The 19,709-nt window shown below is 42.0% G+C and overlaps 2 protein-coding genes across 4 annotated transcripts in view; one reads left to right on the top strand and one right to left on the bottom strand.

The window, feature by feature from the left end:
* NT5DC3 (5'-nucleotidase domain containing 3) overlaps nucleotides 1–2,326 on the bottom strand; it is a 42,952-nt gene extending 40,626 nt beyond the window's left edge. Inside the window, exon 1 of one of the 3 annotated variants that reach the window (XM_072871449.1) lies at nucleotides 2,308–2,326. Coding sequence is in view for 1 of the 3 variants with exons in the window: in XM_072871433.1 (XP_072727534.1) it covers nucleotides 1,811–1,832 (22 nt within the window). In the remaining 2 variants the exon portion in view is untranslated. Of the gene's footprint in view, nucleotides 1–1,810; nucleotides 2,073–2,307 lie in introns of those variants that run through there. The other 2 variants (XM_072871433.1, XM_072871442.1) reach the window with 2 other exon arrangements.
* A 7,020-nt stretch (nucleotides 2,327–9,346) lies between these two features.
* On the top strand, nucleotides 9,347–19,364 carry HSP90B1 (heat shock protein 90 beta family member 1). The gene is given in 21 exon segments (XM_072871400.1): nucleotides 9,347–9,381; nucleotides 9,383–9,482; nucleotides 9,484–9,627; nucleotides 9,630–9,765; nucleotides 10,315–10,414; nucleotides 11,107–11,248; nucleotides 11,328–11,444; nucleotides 11,832–12,163; nucleotides 13,030–13,141; nucleotides 13,825–13,941; nucleotides 14,533–14,649; nucleotides 15,220–15,357; nucleotides 15,458–15,535; nucleotides 15,624–15,689; nucleotides 15,950–16,219; nucleotides 16,448–16,693; nucleotides 16,978–17,114; nucleotides 17,523–17,601; nucleotides 17,695–17,850; nucleotides 18,419–18,517; nucleotides 19,105–19,364. Coding segments are annotated over 21 exon segments (2,751 nt in total). The 3' UTR covers nucleotides 19,135–19,364.
* The last annotated feature ends 345 nt before the right edge of the window (nucleotides 19,365–19,709 follow it).

The following is a 19,709-nucleotide window of genomic DNA, read 5'->3' as shown; positions in this document are numbered from 1 at the left end:
CCACCAGGGCGAGCCCTCGCCCAGCAAATCCAGCCCCAGCCCTGCAGCTCCGCCGCTTCGGGTCCTCCCCTCCTCCCCTGCTTTCAGGAAGGGGAACGGGAAGAAAAAAACCAAACAACACGTTATTTAAAGCTTAATGCCTTCTCTTCAAAGCTTTTTGTATCCTCCTGCCTCGGTTCTTGAGCAAAACATGAGTGGCAGTGCGCAGAAATGGTGTTTCCCAAGGATACGTTCAGACCTAGACAGTCAACTTTGTGGACACGGGCTCTACTCTAAAAACTTCTAGCATCCACTTGAGCGATACGAAAGCTGGCTAAGCTGGCAGGAACAAGCTAGAAGCTATACCGACACGTCTGGGTGACACTATGCAAACACTCCACGCTGCCGCAGCTGCTCCACGCTCCCTGGGCCCAGCTCAGCCCTGGTGACCCGCACCAGCCCAAGGTCTGACACCTCCTTATCAGCAGTGCTTCTGCTGCCAGGGGTCCCCAGCTGCCACCTCAGGGGGAAGCAGAAGTGATACTCTTTACGCCACAGGTTTGCTGGGCCCATTTTACTGCAGGTGTCAACAAACTCCTCTTCAGTTAACAGAGACATGCTCTCTTCTACAAACAGACTATTTGACCATTTCAGCTTTTCTCTCTATACTAACGCTTCAGCCCAGCATAGCATGGGAGCACGTGCTTAACTTCAAAGATGTGAATGGTTTCCTTGATGTTTAATTGAAACACAATCTTTGCTGGAGTTGACCCCCTAACTCCAATCATGCATCACAAGACAGAAGCTGCTGTGAAACCAAAGGGAGCTTGTAGCAGATGCCACCGCTTCTGCGCTCGCTGTGGCCAGCCATTTCAAGCTAAGGCTTTCCTCAGCCATGGAGAACAGTAATTACAAATCAGAACAAGGCTTAACTATTTTGAGAAGAGTGATATTCCCTGTGATGTGTTTTTTATTCTTAGCCACAGAAATATGTTGCTGCAGGTGCAGATTTCCAGTGATACTGAAACTTACAGAGGTTTTAGTATTTGAAGAGTCGGGGAGTTTTTTATAGTGATCAAAACATGGTTATTTTATCTGTACAAAGATTCTTCTAGTTACAATTCTCCACCTTAACAGATTTTGCCCTTTATGCTATGCTTCTTAAAACCCATTCCCTTGTGTCAATTCCTCTATTATGAGAATACAGAGCATTAAACTTCAAGGGACACCTTGCAGACTTCAAAAATACTTGGGGGGGGAACCCCACAGATTACTGACTTTTCACTAACAGGGCCAGCTGCAGTGCGATCATCAGTCTCAGGAGGAATGGGATAAAGCTGACTAAAGGCCAAATAATACCTGAAGAACAAACACTTTCTTGCAAACTTAAAGCAGAGCAGAAATAAAAATTTAAAATACTGTAAGTATGACACTGATGTTTAAGTCAGTATTTCACTTTTTTCAAAAAGGTTATTACAAATATAAAATGGCAAAAGATACAGATGAAGGGATTTTCCTAATGTGATTTTGATGGTGTTGTGAACAACAGTCTTAATGTTGAAAGAAACATTTATACCAAAAGTGCTTGCTGAAGCAACGAGTTAGACCCCAGTCCTTTAGATGTTTAAACACCAGCTCTGACCATGTGTGTAGCATGCCTAACATCAGTGAATCTTTCATCAGACTCCTAGGACTTGCATATCAGTATGAGTACTATATTTCCTGCAAGTGTGGTGTCTGAAAAGTTAGGCATTTCAGACCAAGTTCCTGCAAGATGCTTTGGACCTCCTGGAAATTCCTGAACCTTAATTCATAGAAAGTTACAACTCACCTCTAGCTCCCTCTCCAGACATATGGGTCCAAAATTGCTGTCTCCAAAATGCTTCTCCAGCAGTTATCTAGCCTTGAAACCACCTGAGCTCTGTCAGCATCTCAGTTTTCATTCTGAAGTTTCCCAAGCACTGAAAGTCTCTTTTCTGGTACTGCAAATCCTTATTGTGTCAAATAGTGACAAACCTAGCTTGTTCCTGACCTTCACAAAACAAACTTCCCTCCATCTTTCATACCAGAGTGATTTTGGTACAGAAAGGAAACCCAGAGCATACTTAGTATATCAAGTTTCAAAAAAAGGTGGAGACTACTGCCTTCCTTCTAAGATCAGCTGGTATTCATAGCATTCCTATCCAGTGACTCAGTGATTAAAATATTAATCCAAGCTGAGAGAAACTTCCATTCAATTTGCTCTCTACTTTAGGGTGTTCACCCTCATATCTCTTACCACCCTGAATGGCAATGGTGGGGAAAAGGAAGAAAAGGTTGAAAACATACAGGTAACTTGCAACATGTTTCACTGCAGTTGTTCCACTTTTTGTGATGAATGATGAAGGACTGATTTCACTGAACATTATAGTGCCCACGGCTCCCTGTGGATCTGGTTCTGACTGTGTTCTACACCCACTGCATTCAGGCCCCTAGGCATTCCAATTATTCAAGCTGATGAAGCTTGTATAAAACATACGTAGTTCCTAAGAACGGCCATCTCAGATCAGCCCAGTATCTTGTCTCCAGCAGTAGTCAACTGTGGATGCCCTGGCAAGAACAGAGGACAAGAAGAGAACAAATCAATAAAAGCCCAGACTGTTCCTGCTCATGTTACTTAGCTCACTATTAATCTACTGATTTAATTGGCTTTTTCATAAGTAAACAAAGGGATTTGTCTCAATATTTGTCATGGTTTAACCCCAGTTGGCAACTAAGCACCACCCAGCTGCTCGCTCCCCCTCCCGGGGGAATGGGGGAGAGAATTGGAAAAGCACAAGTAAGAAAACTCATGGGCTGAGATAAGAAGAGTTTAATAACTGAAATAAAATACAATAAAATTAAAAAAATAATAATGATAAATTGTAATGAAAAGGAAAATAATGAGAGAGAGACACAGAGGAACAAAACCTAGGGAAAGACAAAAAGAATAAGTGATGCAACCGCTTACCACACACCGACCAACACCCAGCCTGTCCCCGAGCAGCGATTGCTGGCCCCCAGCCAACTGCCCCCAGTTTATATACTGAGCATGACATCATATGGTATGGAATAGCCCTTTGGCCAGTTTAGGTCAACTATCTTGGCTGTGTCCCCTCCCAGCTTCTTGTGCACCTGGCAGAGCATGGGAAGCTGAAAAGTCCTTGAGTAGTGTAAGCACTGCTTAGCAACAACTAAAACATCAGTGTGTTATCACATTATTCTCATACTAAATCCAAAACACAGCACTGTATTAGCTACTATAAAGAAAATTAACTCTATCCCAGCCAAAACCAGGACAGTACTGAGATCAAAAAAATTTAAAAAAATTAAAATAAACCAAAGGGTTTCTCAAGTCTTTAAATAAGATGAATGATGCTGTGTCATACTAGAACTCCTCAGGACCTGGTCTGTGGGGGTACCAATGCTGTTTCATATGCTTTGTTTTTTTTTCTCCCTATTATTTCTCAGGAAGCTAGAAGTAAGATAGGTAAAGTGAGAGCACTGATATTACTGTAACGACTAAAAAGTAACATTCCAATTTAGTGTCATTGTTAAGAGTGACCTGTGCATTGATGAGCAAGTTTTAGTAGTTGCAGAATACTTTGTCATGCTCAGAGGTTACCGAAGTATGGGGGGGGTGTGTATATATATATATGAATGACACCTAATAACATGTTACATTACAGACACTGTATCAAAATTGTTACAGCTGCACCAAAGCACGTTGCTTCTGCCTAAAGGATTTCACCCAGCTAGTGATGAGAGGTGAATTCCCACTACCATAATCTCCAGATAGTAACAGGATAAACTTGCCTGTTGCTCCAATCTTTAATCTAAAAATTAATGCAATAAGGAATCCACCTCAGCAGGAACCACCTGTTTCTGTGCAAGTGGATATTTTCATAGTCCCTCTTATCTTGCAGTCAGTCCTGTTGTACCTCATAAAATCTTTCCTTCTGCTCCGCATCTGACTGTGCCATCTTCAAAGGCATCTGTCATATCTATTGCCTATTTTAGTTGAGGTCAAAAAGTCCAGGAGGGATTTAGAGGAGGGGGAGCTGGAAAGTAGGCTCATGCCTAACTGGATCCAGGACTCCTACACCCTGCTGCAGCCCAGCAAGCAGCTCTTTAGACAGCAGCCCACCGTCATCATCCATTGCCAGAGTTCAAGGAAGATGTTGCTTCTCTCAGAACTGTTCCTGTTGCTGATGATGGGGTCACAGATACATACAGTAATAGCTTCATAGGGTAAGGAAGGTGCTCACTCCACCTCATGGTCTGTGGGCCCATGACCAAATATGTTTCATACTGCTCTCTGATGCGTACTACTCTCTGGAAAGAGGGTTTACACATTTGCTAACATCATCACATTAACAAATGACACATCAGACCCTGGCCATCTAGCGTCGTCCATACTACTGATACACCGTGGGAAGAGTCAGATTCACAGCCCCATAGTAAGATTAGCTCTATGGATCCTCGGCAGCTTTCTGGCGAGATTCACTGATATTCAGCTGCACAAACTGCCCCATTTCAGAAACCCAGGAAAACAGGAGCAAAAGCAGGAGGTGAAACTACTGTTGCTAGTAGAAATCTACTAAACAGCTGTATCAGGGAAGCTGATGGGCCTACATTTATTGCAAAAAAAAGGTGAAGAAGTTGTCTTCCATCTGAGCATCAGTCAGACACAAACACTCTGGGCTTACTGTTTTCTTTCACACATGTATAATTCAAAGTACCTGAAGTCTTAAATTTTACTTTGGCTACCTTTCTCATACAGCACTCTGCTGAGTCCTGGAAACACTGAATGTACCTCTACCTAGTTAAGTTACATTAATTATAACTGGGGGAAAAAAAAATTCATAAAAGAAACCATATTATCGTTTCTTTGCAAAGAATAAAAGATTTGAAGAAACAGGTCTAAAGATGTTTGTACATGAAGCTGTAGAATGTTTGGCTGCATAGCCTTTGACAGGACAGGAATGAAAAAGTTAACCTTTTCATTAGGATTCTCAACCCTTAACACTAGAGTACAGCTGGAATCCCTCTTTGGTGGACATTAATAGTTCTGAGACTAAGTAAGTAGGTAGTGGACACAGGATGTTTTTCTCCTAACTGGAAAAAGGCTGAAGTCAAAACATGGTATTTTGGTCAATAGAAGTTCTTGATAAAAAGACAGGAGGTAAGAATAATTCATAGCATGGGCATTTAGTAAAGCTGTCACTGTTTACAAACAATAGTATTTTAATCTTGCTTGTATGTAGTTACTGCTAAAATTTTCTAATATTTGGATAATCAGCTTGAAAAGCTAGCTAATGGCAGCATTTTTTTTTGTTTCATATTCACACTCAGTCCAAATATTGTAGAGCGCCTTAAATAAGTGGATATGTCTTCAGTTTGTGCTGTACATACAATATTTAGTCCCTGAAGCAGACATTGCAGAGGAAGGGAATATTAACTCTCAATGTATTGTTTTATAAAGATACAAATGAAGCTCAAATTACAGAAAATGCAGATAAGTAGTTCTTCATATTTCCAATGCATTATCAAGTAAGAAAGACAAGACTCAATTTGGTGGTACAAACTTCAGACTGCATTAATTATTCTCAAATAAAACCACTTACAGTTCTTTATCAAAAACAGTATGACAGTAAATGGCTAGTTAGCAGTGACACAAATTACAGCATTTTTATTATCCATGAACAAAAATGGAACTTGCATTAGTTAAAGATTTCAATTTAACTGTGTATTAAAAGAGGTGATAATCTGACAATGCAAACTCTTTGTTTAGTTTCATGGCTTCCTTACATTTGCACTTATGTGGAATGTCTTTGTCCTATGTAATTTACATCCCAGGCTCAGCCCACCACCATCAAAACCAGGATATCGCCGTCTCCTAGCCATAAACTCCTGCTCTTTACCATGCTCTAGTCTGGTGCATCCTGGACCTGATATAAGCTGATTTAACTACGGAGTATTTTGCTGGGCTAGAGAGTTAAATCAGCTCAGGAAAGAGCCTGACATATGCCAAAGCCAGTACAGTGAAAGGAGGACTGTCTCTCTATTACAGAGGGAGCCTAGGCAGATTAGCTGGCTAATTTAGCTGGTTAAGTCAAATACCCACAGTCAGGTCGTATGAACTCCTCTCAGTTTATCTGTACAGCTATTTCTGGCAAGATAACACTTCTTGCTAGTTACAACTTATAGTTGGAATCATGTGGCACACTTCAGTGAGCTGACTTTCCCACGGACACGTGGATGAGCTGATAAAGGTGCATTTAGAGGACTGGAGAGGGGCTTGCTCTACCGTTTGCATGGAAGAAGATGCTACCTGTATTCTGTTTCTCTTATCACCACATGCCCCTGAATTTTCAGTTAACAGAGCAAATAGAGCACTTAAATATGCTATTTCAATCATTATGCACACAATCATCCAAGTGTGTCTAATTGCTTTACAGAACCCTTTAATGTAGATAAGCTGCTGAAGAACTACTACCTCTTAACAGTTACACCTTTCCTTTGGTATTAAATCCTGAAAGGTGACACTCAGACTTCTTTTGAATGGCAGAAGTGCAACTAAGATCTTAAAAACTCCCTTAGGTTTTTTAAGCAGAAGTTAAGCTGAAATCAATAAATTTTCAGTGGAAAGTCTACTTAGATTTGCTTAAAACGTTGACAGCAGTATTTGACAATATGTTCATAGTTTTAAAATAGATAAAGTATTTTTAGAAGTTTTATATTCAAAGAAGACATTTTCTTCAATTGCCAACCTCCTTGTAAAGAGATCAAACTTTCTTTGTGAGAGCGTAAGTACTCAGCTGCCTCATTCTTGCCTATCAGTTTTGTCCTGGGTAATCCAACTGGGCTTTCATGAAAGCAAACAGCATAATCTACATAAAGTAAGCAATGCCGCAAACCACATTACACTTCTTACTGGTCTGACCTCTAAATTCAAAGCACAAAACACAGGTTTATCAGGTTTCATATCTCCTTCAAAAGCAACATTCTACTTTTGTATAATCCTAAGGCCACAGTAACCAATAAAATTTGGATTCCACCAAACTTAATCTAAAATCTCTGTTGGTTTAGCATAGTCAATAACAGAATTGGTTTGCATTCCTACTATTCCAGTTACCAAAGTTCAAAAACATTGTCACGAAGCATTACATTTTCCTGCTGTCAGCAAAATGACTGCTAAAACAGAACTGCCATAAAAACCTGTTAACGCAAGAATTCTACAAGACAGAGATAAATTCACTCTGTGAATCCCTGTGTCCCTCAATTGCCTATTCACAGTCATAGAGCAACATATCTCACCCTGGGAATCATACAGACATAATTAGGAAATAAAATCCTGAAACCGCTTGTAGGTGAGTTTTAGAAAAAGACAAACTTTCTCTGCTTTGACTCCTGAATAACTAAATTGTATTTTCAATTAAGTAAGACTACTCTTTGGAAAATAGTTCTCCAAGTTCAGATACAGTTTTTTACTTACAACCCTGACCTCTCATACTTATTTTTCATAGTCATTCTCACATACATTTTGGGAGCGTAACTTTCCATCTTATTTCTCTTATAATTTGTGATCAGTGAAGCACCAACTTCTGAAGAACAGCTATTGAAACTGCAAATCATACAGAAAAGCTTCATTTTTAAATAGGTCACGACTGAATCTTGGCTTCATTAAGAAGAACCCAAAGACAACCATTATTTACTGTAAGGCAGAGGCTCCTTTCCAGTTCTATAAACTTTAATTATCAGTAGGACAAAAAGGTACAACACTGAGTTTTGAGGCAAAAAAAAAAAAAAAAATCTATCTGGCCCACTGTATAACTAGATGACAAGCTTATTTTTGCCAAGACTTTTAGCTACTGATAAAGTAACTTCAGTGTTTGTGAAGTCAGAAACACAGTGAAGGGTTTTTTTTATTTTTTTATATTGAACATCTCAGATCAGTAGCTTTCAAATACATTCCTCTCCAAGTACAGAGTTCATTAAATCATTACTTGCCAGGTTGGTTTTTTTCCCCCAATCTAATACTGAACATGTGTAAAACAAAACACGTGACTGGCACATGAAAGCCAGGGCAGACTTTTTCAGGAAAGCGAGGTGGGGCTGTAAGATATTTCAAGTAGCTTATTAACATACAAAAGAAATTATTATATTTAATCACTTGTCAGCTTTCACGACTTAAAAACCTGAAGTTGTTAACAGCGATGCACTGCAGAATTTGCACGCAGCGTTTCATTTTACAAACTGCATTTGGGGGGACGGGGACTGAAAGGGACGTTGGAAAAGGATGAGAACATCCCTCTCCTGAGCATCAGGCCTACCTTTTACTGTTCCACAAATACTAGTTCCTTTTCACACTGACCTTCCCTGGCAGGGGCTCTGGAGGGGCAGTTTGCACACGCGCTCCCCAGTCCCCTCACACCAGCAGCGCATGGAGGCTGCTGAGGCCGCTGGAGACCCCACTCCACGGGCCGGGAAGGGAGAACCGCTAACAGATAAACAACGGCCCCACGGGTAGGCTAAGGAGTGCTAATAAGCTCAGTGGAGAATGGCTGCCCTGGTGAGCACTGGAAAGCAGGAAGACGTGGAAACCTGCTAAGCACCCAGTTTGCTTTGTCCTCCATCAACACTGACAGTCCCCACCGATGAAGCCTCGGGGAGACTCGGCCGCAGCCAGCCAGTCTCTCTGACGGCCGTGTGAAGCACTAGACATGCTGGAGGGGAGCGGAGAGCCGAGGCCTGGGCAGCGAGGACAACGGCGGGGCCACGCCGGGCCCTGAACACCTGGCGGAGGGCAGGGCCCTCTAATGGCGCCCCCCCGCCCCGCGCAGCTCCCGCGCCGCGGCGGCAGGGGGCGCCGTGTGTCCCGCCGGTGCGGACTACAGCTCCCGGCATGCAACGCGGCGCAAGGGCGCATGCGCCTACCGCCGGCCTCGCACCCCTGCCTGTGGTAGGGGTCGGGGGGAGGGATCCCCATCCGGCGGGGCTGGCGGGAGGGACCCGTCACCGCCGCCCCTCCTCTGCCGGCGGCTGCGGCGGCCCAAGCCTGACGTTGCCCCCGCCGCTCGGGCGCACTGTTTATGGTCGCCCTACCCGTAACTTTTCGCTCGTCTTTGGTACCCGGGGGTGCGGCGGGCCGCCACGACCGGAAGCACCCGTTGCCATAGCAACCGTCGCCCCGGTAAACATCCCGGCTGCCCCCGGAAGCGATCGGCGCTGGCCTCCCATGTGATGATTGTCCTTATCGCTCCCGGACGCGGCCGCAGCGGCTGCAGCCCACGTGGCCTCGGCGTTAAACATTAACGACTTATTCATTAAAACATAACGAGAGGCCATGCCGGTTAAATCCCTCCGCGGCAACGATTGGCCAAGCGCCCTCCGCCCGGCCAATCGGCGCCGGCCACGCTCCGTCCGCAGGAAACCGCACATGGAAAGCCACGATTGGCGGCGATAGCTGCAGGCCCCTCCCTTCCAGCCTTCCCATTGGCTGTATATTTGGCGTGGTACGCTCCGATTGGCCAGTGGCGGAGCGGCTCCCCCCACCCCCCCGCGCCCCGGGTTGATAAGGCGGAGGGGGAGGGCCGCGGCCGCTCCAGCGGGCTCAGCGGCGGCGCGGGGCGGGCGCTGCGGCCGGTGGCGGGCTCGGGAGCGCGGGGCAGGGGTGCCTGGGGCCGTTCTCTTCTGCGACCGCAGCCCACGTCGCCATGAAGTCGGTGTGGGGGCTCGCTCTGGCGTGCACGCTGCTCCTGGCCGGTGAGTGCCCACGGGCTTCTAGAAGCTTCTGGCGGGTGGTGGTTGGGAGGGGGAGGGCGTCGGGGTCTCGGCCAACAGCCTCCCCCGCCCTTCCCCACCTTTTCGCTAAGGTAAGTGGGACGGAGGCCGACGAGAAGCGAGGTGGGGCCCTTGGCGTCTGAGGAGGACGGGGACGACCCCTCATTCTCCCGCGTCCCCGCGCTTCTCCGTGCGGGCGTACGGAGGGGAGGGGGAAAGGGGTGCCCGGCCTCCTGCCTTGCTCTGCCCGGGCTGCTGCCGGCGCCGCTCTCTAGGGAGCGGGGTGGCGGGGGGAGGGGGGCGGTACGTCTAATGCGGCTCATGCGCCGTGACGGGAGGGGGCGGAGGGTGGGCGGCGGGGTCCGTCCCCTTCCCCCATGTCTAATGTCTCCGGTTGGGCTGAAGTTTTCTCGGGGAGCCGGGGGTGGAGGGACAGAACTGAGCCTAAAACTTTGGGGAGGGGTAAGCAGAGAACTTCGGTAGTGTCTGGTGGGGGTCAGGCTCAGATCGTTGGATTCCTTGTTTTCCCAGTATCCGTTAGAGCTGATGAGGTGGATGTGGACGGGACCGTTGAAGATGACTTGGGTAAAAGCAGAGAAGGGTCTCGAACAGATGATGAAGTTGTTCAGAGGTTAGTACCTGGGGTTCTTGTGTAAGTTGCTTCTGAAACGTTAAGGCTTTCTCTTGCTCTTGAACGGTCAGTTAGAGCACCTGTAGTGCCTAAAGCCTCAGAAATAATGGGGGAACTCTGCCATTCAAAAGAGAGATCTAGTCAGCTGGGAGAAATATTTCTGAAAAAGACTTTCCTTCTAAATAGAAGTGAGTCTGAGAACTTGGATTCAGAAATATTCAACTTGTTTTTATCTAATACCAATAGTGTGTCAATATCAATAGTTGTATAAAACCCAATAAATTAATAGGAGCTTACTCTTGCATGTAACTGCATGTGGTAAATGGCGTCAGTTGAGTGCCTACTAATGAAATAGCTCTATGCCTATGAACAGCCCCATCTTCTGTGAGGTATACCACATGCTGAGGATTACAGGGGTTTTAATATACCTGTATTCTTCCATTAATTTCTTTTTAGGAAAAAAGCGTTACTTGTAAGCATGGATTTTTCACTCAAGTTTTAGATTAAGGTTATGCAGTTGAGGATAGCTACTCTTGTACATATCTCATTTGATCATGCAACTTTGGGGCTGTATCGGTGATTAAGGATCTTACTGTTGTTCTAACTAGACTATTACTGCTGTTGCTAGACAATAAAATCAGTGATACTGTATGTGGACAAGACTTCTTGACAGGTTTTCATTCTCCTAACAGAGAGGAAGAAGCTATCCAGCTAGATGGCCTAAATGCATCCCAGATCAAAGAAATGAGAGAAAAATCTGAGAAGTTTGCATTTCAAGCAGAAGTGAACAGAATGATGAAACTTATTATCAATTCTTTATATAAAAATAAAGAGGTTAGTGCCTTTATCAGTAGAACACATTAGAACTGTTTGTGTGTGTTCTGGAATTCCTGACTACTGGTTTATATTTCAGATTTTCCTGAGGGAACTTATTTCAAATGCTTCGGATGCTTTAGATAAGATACGGTTAATATCCTTAACCGATGAAAATGCTCTTGCTGGTAACGAAGAACTTACGGTCAAAATCAAGGTACGAAGCATTAGGTGCAATTGTCTCTCACGGAGGAGGGGTGGGAGGAATGTAAAGAAAAGATAGTGCACCACTAAATCTAAGTTTTTGGCTTAATACTGATGCAAATACAAACTAGGACCACATCAGGACACTTGCAATTAACTTTATCAAAGTCTGCTCTTAATGGTGAAAATATAGTTCTGATTCTATAAAGAGTAACTGAAGTATTCAAATACTTTGAAGGTAGGTCTTCCTCACTTCTGTAGTTACTGCAAATTTGAGTTATTGTAGCCAGGCATGTTTGAATTTGAATAGCTGCTACTCTACTTAGCACTTTTGTGTGGCAGTGTATTATGTATTAAGATTCAAAGTAAAGTCAAACTGCATCTTTCTCTTTTTTTTCAGTGTGATAAAGAGAAGAACATGCTTCATGTTACAGATACGGGTATTGGCATGACAAAAGAGGAGTTAGTTAAAAACCTGGGTACCATTGCAAAATCTGGTACAAGTGAATTCTTAAACAAGATGACTGAAATGCAGGATGATAGCCAGTCAACATCTGAGTTAATCGGCCAGTTTGGTGTTGGCTTTTATTCTGCTTTCTTAGTAGCAGACAGAGTTATTGTCACATCAAAACACAACAATGATACTCAACATATTTGGGAGTCAGATTCAAATGAATTCTCTGTGATTGATGACCCAAGAGGAAACACTTTAGGACGTGGCACAACCATAACGTAAGTATTAAGTTTCTTTGGGTTTAAAAGAAAAAAAAGTTGTGGAGGTACACTTTGCTCATTGGAATATGTGGATTCCTTTAGCACTGTGACTCATACATTGTTTGATTCTTGTATTTGCAGTTTAATAGAAACTTTTTTCAGTTTAATAGAAACATGCAAACTACTAACTGTATCCAAAATAAATGTGGAATGATAACGTAGTTCACTTCACATTCCATTAGATGAACAAAGAAAACCATGAGCATCTTGACAATTAACTGTTGGCGAGTAATTCCAGACAGTTCAGCTGCCTGCAAACTCATTCAGTTCCTCAACACAATTGTGGCCCATCAAAACCTATACAGGGGCTGTAGAGCTTCCTCTTGGAAACTGGCTGCTGTTTATATACCAGTGAGACTGGTCTGATGCAAATCTCAAACCAGAGATAGTTTGACAGTCCTGTTTTCGTTGCTTTCATGAGCAGATAAATTTATTTGATCTGGGTTTAGAGAACTTCTTCCTGAAGAAGGCACTTAGTATGAAAAGGTTTGTCTCAGTGCTCTACTTCCAAGTAAAGCCAGTGAGAGTGCATCAAGGTCCTGATAAGTATCAATATGATTTGAGGTTTTCATTTAGACTTCTGGATGTTGTGTTCTGTCCCAGTTGTTGAAAACAATTACATATTTTTTCTCATTGGAGCAGTTTAGTAGGGATTGTATTTTTTAAGAGATATTTGCAGCTGAACTAATAAAAGCTCACTTGCATAAATTTCAATTGCTATAGCTGCATCAGTAAGAAAATGCATCTCCTCCTGTAAAACTATTTTAAAATACTTGTCAAGCACTTTGATTGAAGTTTTGTTTTGGTTTTTTTATTTTCTTTAGCCTTGTCTTGAAGGAGGAAGCATCTGATTATCTTGAGCTGGATACTGTTAAAAATCTAGTAAAGAAATACTCACAGTTCATAAACTTCCCTATATATGTGTGGAGCAGCAAAGTAAGTATATTTAACTGAGTATTGCACAGTATGAGCTTTGGTTGTGAAAAGTGTCTGGCCAGATCTTTCAGGAAGGATGAGGGCATACTATAGAACTTCTACTTGTCTAATTTCTAAAATTTTTCCATTCCTGACTCTTCTGGCTAGTATTTTACTAGTTACTTGCTCTCCAAAAGTCGGTGTGTTGCTAAAATCACAAACTTTCAAGGAACTTGCTTTTATTCTGACTCAAAGAACTTTACCAAAGGAGCAAGACTGCACTAATTACTAAGATCTTCCACTGACTTTGGTAGCTGGAAGCTTTGGTAAGCTCTCAAGTAGGGCCATGGTTAGGTGTCCCTCTGAAGATTAGGTCAGCATCTTAACTTTTAGGCCTGTTCATCTGATCTTCTCTTGGTGTAGCCCTAACTTAAAATCACCCAAGTCTCTGATTAGCATTATCTGTAAAGCTATGGAAAAACTTAAATTTGAGTACAGTGACCTCCCAGTGTATTGAAAGAAACCATGTATTCATGAAAAATGCAACTAAAAAACCATAGCTACCTATACAGAAGTGCTTGTGATAGGCAAATAACACAAGTTAAACTAGTGCTCTGAGAGATTAAGCTGTTTGAGAGAATACTAGAAGAAAGCTAGTAGGAAGCCAAGCAGTCCAAGTCCCCACTTTTCAATTGTCTCTTTAGACAGAGACTGTTGAAGAACCCATTGAAGAGGAGGAAGCAAAGGAGAAAGAAGAAGCAGATGATGATGAAGCTGCAGTTGAAGAAGAGGAGGAAGAAAAGAAACCAAAAACTAAGAAGGTAAGCTTTGTCAGACTTGGGGTTTTGTAACTCATGTGAGAGTTCAGGAATTTTCGTAGGTAGTCTGCCAGAGGTTCACTTCAGTAGTGTGTGTGTGCTTTCAAAGAGCAATCCTGTTTAAGTGCGGTTAGATATCTTGTCAGGAAATAAGATTGTAAACAAAATAGGGTTGGCTGAAATCAGGCAAATGACTGAAAATAGCCTTGTGAGGCAGTGGTCCCAAAACTAATAAATACTTGAGTGAACTGCTTGAAATGGTAGTGGACTTCAGTAATCTGACATTGTTTAAATTGAGTATACTTCACTGGAAGGCTTTTTTCAGAATGGCAGTAGGACAGAAATACTGATACTCAGTGAATGTTACATGTACCTAGGACACACTGTAGTGTAGACTTAAGTTTTGTTCCCATGTGTTACACTAATTTGTATACTTGAATGAGAATATCCAGGCCATTGCATAATTTATTTTGTAAGTTAGAAAGGGCATGTATTTTGACGTGCTATTTTATGACTTAGCCTCAGTGGAGTGTCTTTGACTTAACCTGAAGTAAAGAATGAGTCTTTATTATACTATGGTGTTTGCATACCTAGGTTGAAAAGACTGTCTGGGATTGGGAGCTCATGAATGACATAAAACCAATCTGGCAGAGACCATCTAAAGAAGTTGAAGAAGATGAATACAAAGCTTTTTACAAAACCTTTTCCAAGGTAAGTTCTGAGCCTCAAGATTGTTCCAAAGCAAGAGGCTTGCTATAGTATCTCTTGCTGTGTAAACAAAACTGAGTGTTTATAGGATGGGCTATTTCTGAAGAATTAATTGCTGTCAGTAGGTCGACTGAATTGCAGAGATCCTAGGAGGTATAGCATCTCAGTCAGAAGTTAATCTTTTCTCCAGAGAGAAGGTACTGCCACCCAAGGACATATCATCATGTCCTGGGTGGCATGTCCTGGATATGCCTGGACAGGTGGATATGGGTGGCATGCCACCCAGGACATGTCATGTCCATGATACTGTATTGGTTACTGTGCTATTGGTAACTTTTTGGTGTTGGCTTGTTAAAAAAAAACCAAACTAGTAGGTCTTAAGGAAAGTTACTTCTATGTGAGTAACTCTGCTGAATCTGGAACCTTTGTTTCCATAATAGATTCTAACAAAGCATGGTTAGGTAGTTTAATTGTAAAATAATTGCACTTATTTGCCAAACTCATGTTACTACAGAAATGTATTAACTCACCAATATTTTCCCCATGTCAATTAAAAGATTTCTCTCTTCACAGGAACATGATGACCCAATGGCTTACATCCACTTCACTGCTGAAGGGGAAGTAACTTTCAAATCCATCTTGTTTGTTCCCAATTCTGCTCCACGTGGCCTGTTTGATGAATATGGATCCAAAAAAAGTGATTTCATTAAGGTAGGACAAGCAAGTGTGTGGGTATGGTTTCATGTCAAAAAAAACCCCACCAAAAAAAACCCCAAACCTAACCTGGCTGCTTTTTCCTCTTGTAATTCAGTTGTATGTTCGAAGAGTGTTCATCACTGATGACTTTCATGACATGATGCCCAAATATCTTAACTTCGTTAAGGGTGTTGTAAGTATTATAAGTCTTACTTGCATTTGATTTTTTTTAATCTTCAAATACTGTTAGCTATACTTACAGAAGTTTCTTCCTCAATTAGGTGGATTCTGATGATCTTCCTTTGAATGTATCTCGTGAAACACTTCAGCAGCATAAATTGTTAAAGGTAAGCTAGTTGTTCTTAATTCCTTCATTGTAAACACATGACAGTAGCAAGATTTAGAAGAATAATAGCTTGATTAATTTACTTTATATAAGGAGTGTGAAATTAAAGTGTAGGAAACCCACGCACTGCTGTTTTCAGACTACCTCTGTTCACTTCAAATTAAGCACACTATGTGTCTCGAAGCCATCCTCTGCAGTGGGGTTGAATTGAGGGTTCTTCCAAGTGGTTATTGTTGTAACTTGGTATTGCTGCTTTTTTAGGTGATCAGAAAGAAACTTGTTCGCAAAACTCTTGATATGATCAAGAAAATTGCAGAAGAAAAATACAATGACACGTTCTGGAAAGAGTTTGGTACTAATGTAAAGCTTGGAGTTATTGAGGATCACTCCAATCGTACACGACTGGCTAAACTTCTTCGCTTCCAGTCTTCTCATCATGAGAGTAACCTTACAAGCCTTGACCAGTATGTGGAAAGGATGAAAGAGAAGCAAGACAAAATTTATTTCATGGCAGGTGCTAGCAGAAAGGAGGTGAGTGTGGAAGAAAGAGGGAAGGGGGAAAAAAATACTACAGCTCCTAGTTAAAGTACTACCATAACCATTGTGAACTGTGTATTTGTAAATGCAGAGGCTCCATGCTTATGTTAGTACTACAGTTCAGTTTTCCCTGTACCAACACTTGCAAATAGTGGTACGTGTTTCCGTAGCTGCTGTTACCAATGCAATTAAACTGGCATCTGATCTGTTCTGTCATCTTAGGCTGAGTCCTCACCATTTGTTGAGCGCCTTCTGAAAAAGGGCTATGAAGTGATATATCTGACTGAACCTGTAGATGAATACTGTATTCAGGCTCTGCCAGAGTTTGATGGCAAGAGGTTTCAGAATGTAGCGAAAGAAGGAGTTAAGTTTGAAGAAAGTGAAAAGTCTAAGGAGAGTCGGGAAGCCTTGGAAAAGGAATTTGAACCACTCTTAAACTGGATGAAAGACAAAGCTCTAAAAGACAAGGTAAATTGTTATGCTATGTGTAATGCTTATTTGTAAATGCTGTTTTATTTGCTACAACACACCTTGCAGATCTTTGAGCACAGACTTTGACAGTAGCTTCTCTGTCTTTCTATGGATAAGTAAACATGTTGTTTAATACCTTTATTTCAGGAAGATAATGAGTTAGTGTCATCTTAGAGCCTTTGGAAAATATTGAAGTGACAGGAAATTTCAGAGTTATTTACTTTATTCTCTGTATAAGCTATTAGCTCTGGGAACTAACATTAAGGCTTTTTTTTCTACAGATTGAAAAAGCTGTGCTATCTCAACGTTTAACCCAGTCTCCATGTGCTCTTGTGGCTAGTCAGTATGGGTGGTCTGGTAACATGGAAAGAATCATGAAGGCTCAAGCTTACCAAACTGGGAAGGATATATCTACAAAGTAAGCTTTTGGTTATATAGCAGCAGACATGAAATGTAGTTGATGGACTTCCTTGCTTGGTGTGGGCACGCCAAGCTTCCATCTGGTTCAGATGGTCCTTCGTATTTTTAAAGTCACTTATAACCAAGTTGCAGTCTCCATCATAGTCTTTTGTTGTTATTTCAGAGGCCAGTATGTAAAACTCCTTGGTGAGTGAGACTCATCAGTGGCACTTGCTATCTGTCATTTGGTGACAAGAGATGGAACTGTCTTAGTAACTTGAATGCTTTTTAGAGTTAAGCTAGTAGTAAAGTAGGGCTGGGGGAGGAATACAGTTGTTACTGTGGCTGTAATGAGTATTCATGGGTTTAAAGATGTAGCTGGGTCCTGTATGTCAAAACTTAGTGATGTCACTTCTATTCTTTTCAGTTACTATGCTAGCCAAAAGAAGACATTTGAAATTAACCCCAGGCATCCACTGATCAAGGACATGCTGAGGCGAGTCAAGGTAAACAAATAACAGTAGTGAACTACTGACCACTTGGCTGCATACAACCTAGTTAACACTCCTGTTTTGTTCTTTAATGCTCTTCCACATTAGGAAAATGAAGATGACAAAACAGTTTCAGATCTTGCAGTGGTATTGTTTGAAACTGCAACTTTGAGATCAGGATATATGTTACCAGACACTAAGGAATATGGAGACAGAATAGAAAGGATGCTTCGTTTAAGTTTAAACATTGATCTGGATGCAAAGGTTAGTTTGCCTTCAACTTGGAGCTGATAATTGACTTATTGCTGCTACATCTTAAAAAGCACATACTTGATAGATTTGCATAAAATGAAATGTATCTAGCTTCCTAAGCTTAGGTGGGCCACCAGGAGCCTGATGCAAGTACCTGGGTGGGAAACCAATGAGTCTGTATGTCATGCTCATGTCCGCACTTCCACTCTTCTTTCCAGTTGCTTGGGATTCTGCTCTTCATTATGCTTCTCAAGTATTGTTGTGTCCTTAACTAAGGGGTGGTTCTATGGGAGTAAATTAGGGGCCAAAGGCACATGTGCCCATCTCATTAATGGAGAAATTCATAAGTGGGTATAAGTAATACAGCTTCTTATAATGCTGTGCAAGAACTTATGCTGGGTATCTTGCCAGAGGAGGCATGATAGTGTGTCAATGCTAAACAAACTTGCTTTCTCTGTCAGGTAGCTTGGGGCAAATGTTAGGAACTGATAGTGAATACTTCTGTAGCCTGTATTTAGCTAGTCCACAACTAGTAAACATCCTAAGCAAATAAAGCAAATTGCTTGTGACCTTCCTACAGGTGGAGGAGGAACCTGAAGAGCCTGAAGATGCAGCTGAGGAGGCAGAACAAGATGAAGAGGAGGTGGATGCTGATGCTGAAGACAGTGAAACACAGAAGGTAAGGTCTCAAGTTTGACTCTCTTCTTACCAATATTTACATGCAGTTTTGTCTGTTGTGCTTCCTGGCAGCAAATGTGTTTGCTTTGCCTTTCATGACACTAGTTTTTAGTGTGAGGTTTTCCAAACTTTTCGTGGAGGGGGAAAAAAACCTGCAGCACAAATGACATTTTCATTCCATATCAAACTATGTTGTAAGAAGGAAACACTTAGTTAAGTTCAAAGTTGGAGCTAAATCAAGCTTAAGAGATTGTAACAGAGTCCCCTATTGCAAGAAAACAGCAGCAAATCCTCTACAGTCAGCTTAATGTTATCTGTTGGATTTCCACAGCTTGTGGGCAATAACATGAGTAAACTGGCAAGAGTTATAGTTTCAAATACTTACAATACAGACTTGCAACAATGCTACAGACAACAACGCTACTTCTAAACAGTTCAACTGTTATTTGAAGTCAGCCTTCATTTATCTAATGTCTGCAGTTTTAATAATGTCTTGATGGATACTTAGGTTCAGTTTTTCCGGGACAGCTCTTGTAACCTTTTCCACTTTCAAAAAACAACATTCTGATTGTCTGTTTGTCTCCACAGGAATCCACAGACGTGAAAGATGAACTGTAAGCTGCACCCATCTACCGTCCTGCATTGGGGGGTTAAGAGGGAATGTGAATTAGACTGTTTTGGTTTTTTCCACTGTAAAATGTTGAGGGATGGTATGGGGTTTAAGGGTCAAGGAGGATTTTTTTAAGTTCACTTTTCTAAAAACATTCCTCATGAATGTAAATTTGTATTATTTAATGGACTTGGTGTAAAATCTTGTCATGTACAAAATAAAATGTTCCCAAACACCACTAACTCTAAATTTTACATAGTAAGCTCATCCTGTGGGCTAGCACAAAGAAACAAAGGGATTGTGTTGAGTGTTCAGGTCCTTTGTACAACAGGTGGTTTGCAGTCCTCATGCCTTTCCACACTGGCACAGCCACACTTAACTGTGTAGGGTATGCCTATGGTTGGGTTTTGTGTTAACAAACTTGCTGTGCTGTTTAGCCAAAATGTACCTGTTATCTGAGAGCTGTCCTGAACTTCCTAGTTGAAATAAGTATTCAAGAAGTTACGTATCTACTGACATCTTAAAGATGAGATGGGGTATTTAAAAATAGCATTGGAACTGAAGTCCTGCCAGCTTGCGCTGG

The sequence above is a fragment of the Ciconia boyciana genome, chromosome 1 (assembly GCF_034638445.1).
Source record: "Ciconia boyciana chromosome 1, ASM3463844v1, whole genome shotgun sequence".
NCBI lineage: Eukaryota > Metazoa > Chordata > Aves > Ciconiiformes > Ciconiidae > Ciconia > Ciconia boyciana.
The sequence above is the reverse complement of the archived record's forward strand: the minus strand, read 5'-3'. Positions and strand labels throughout refer to the sequence as shown.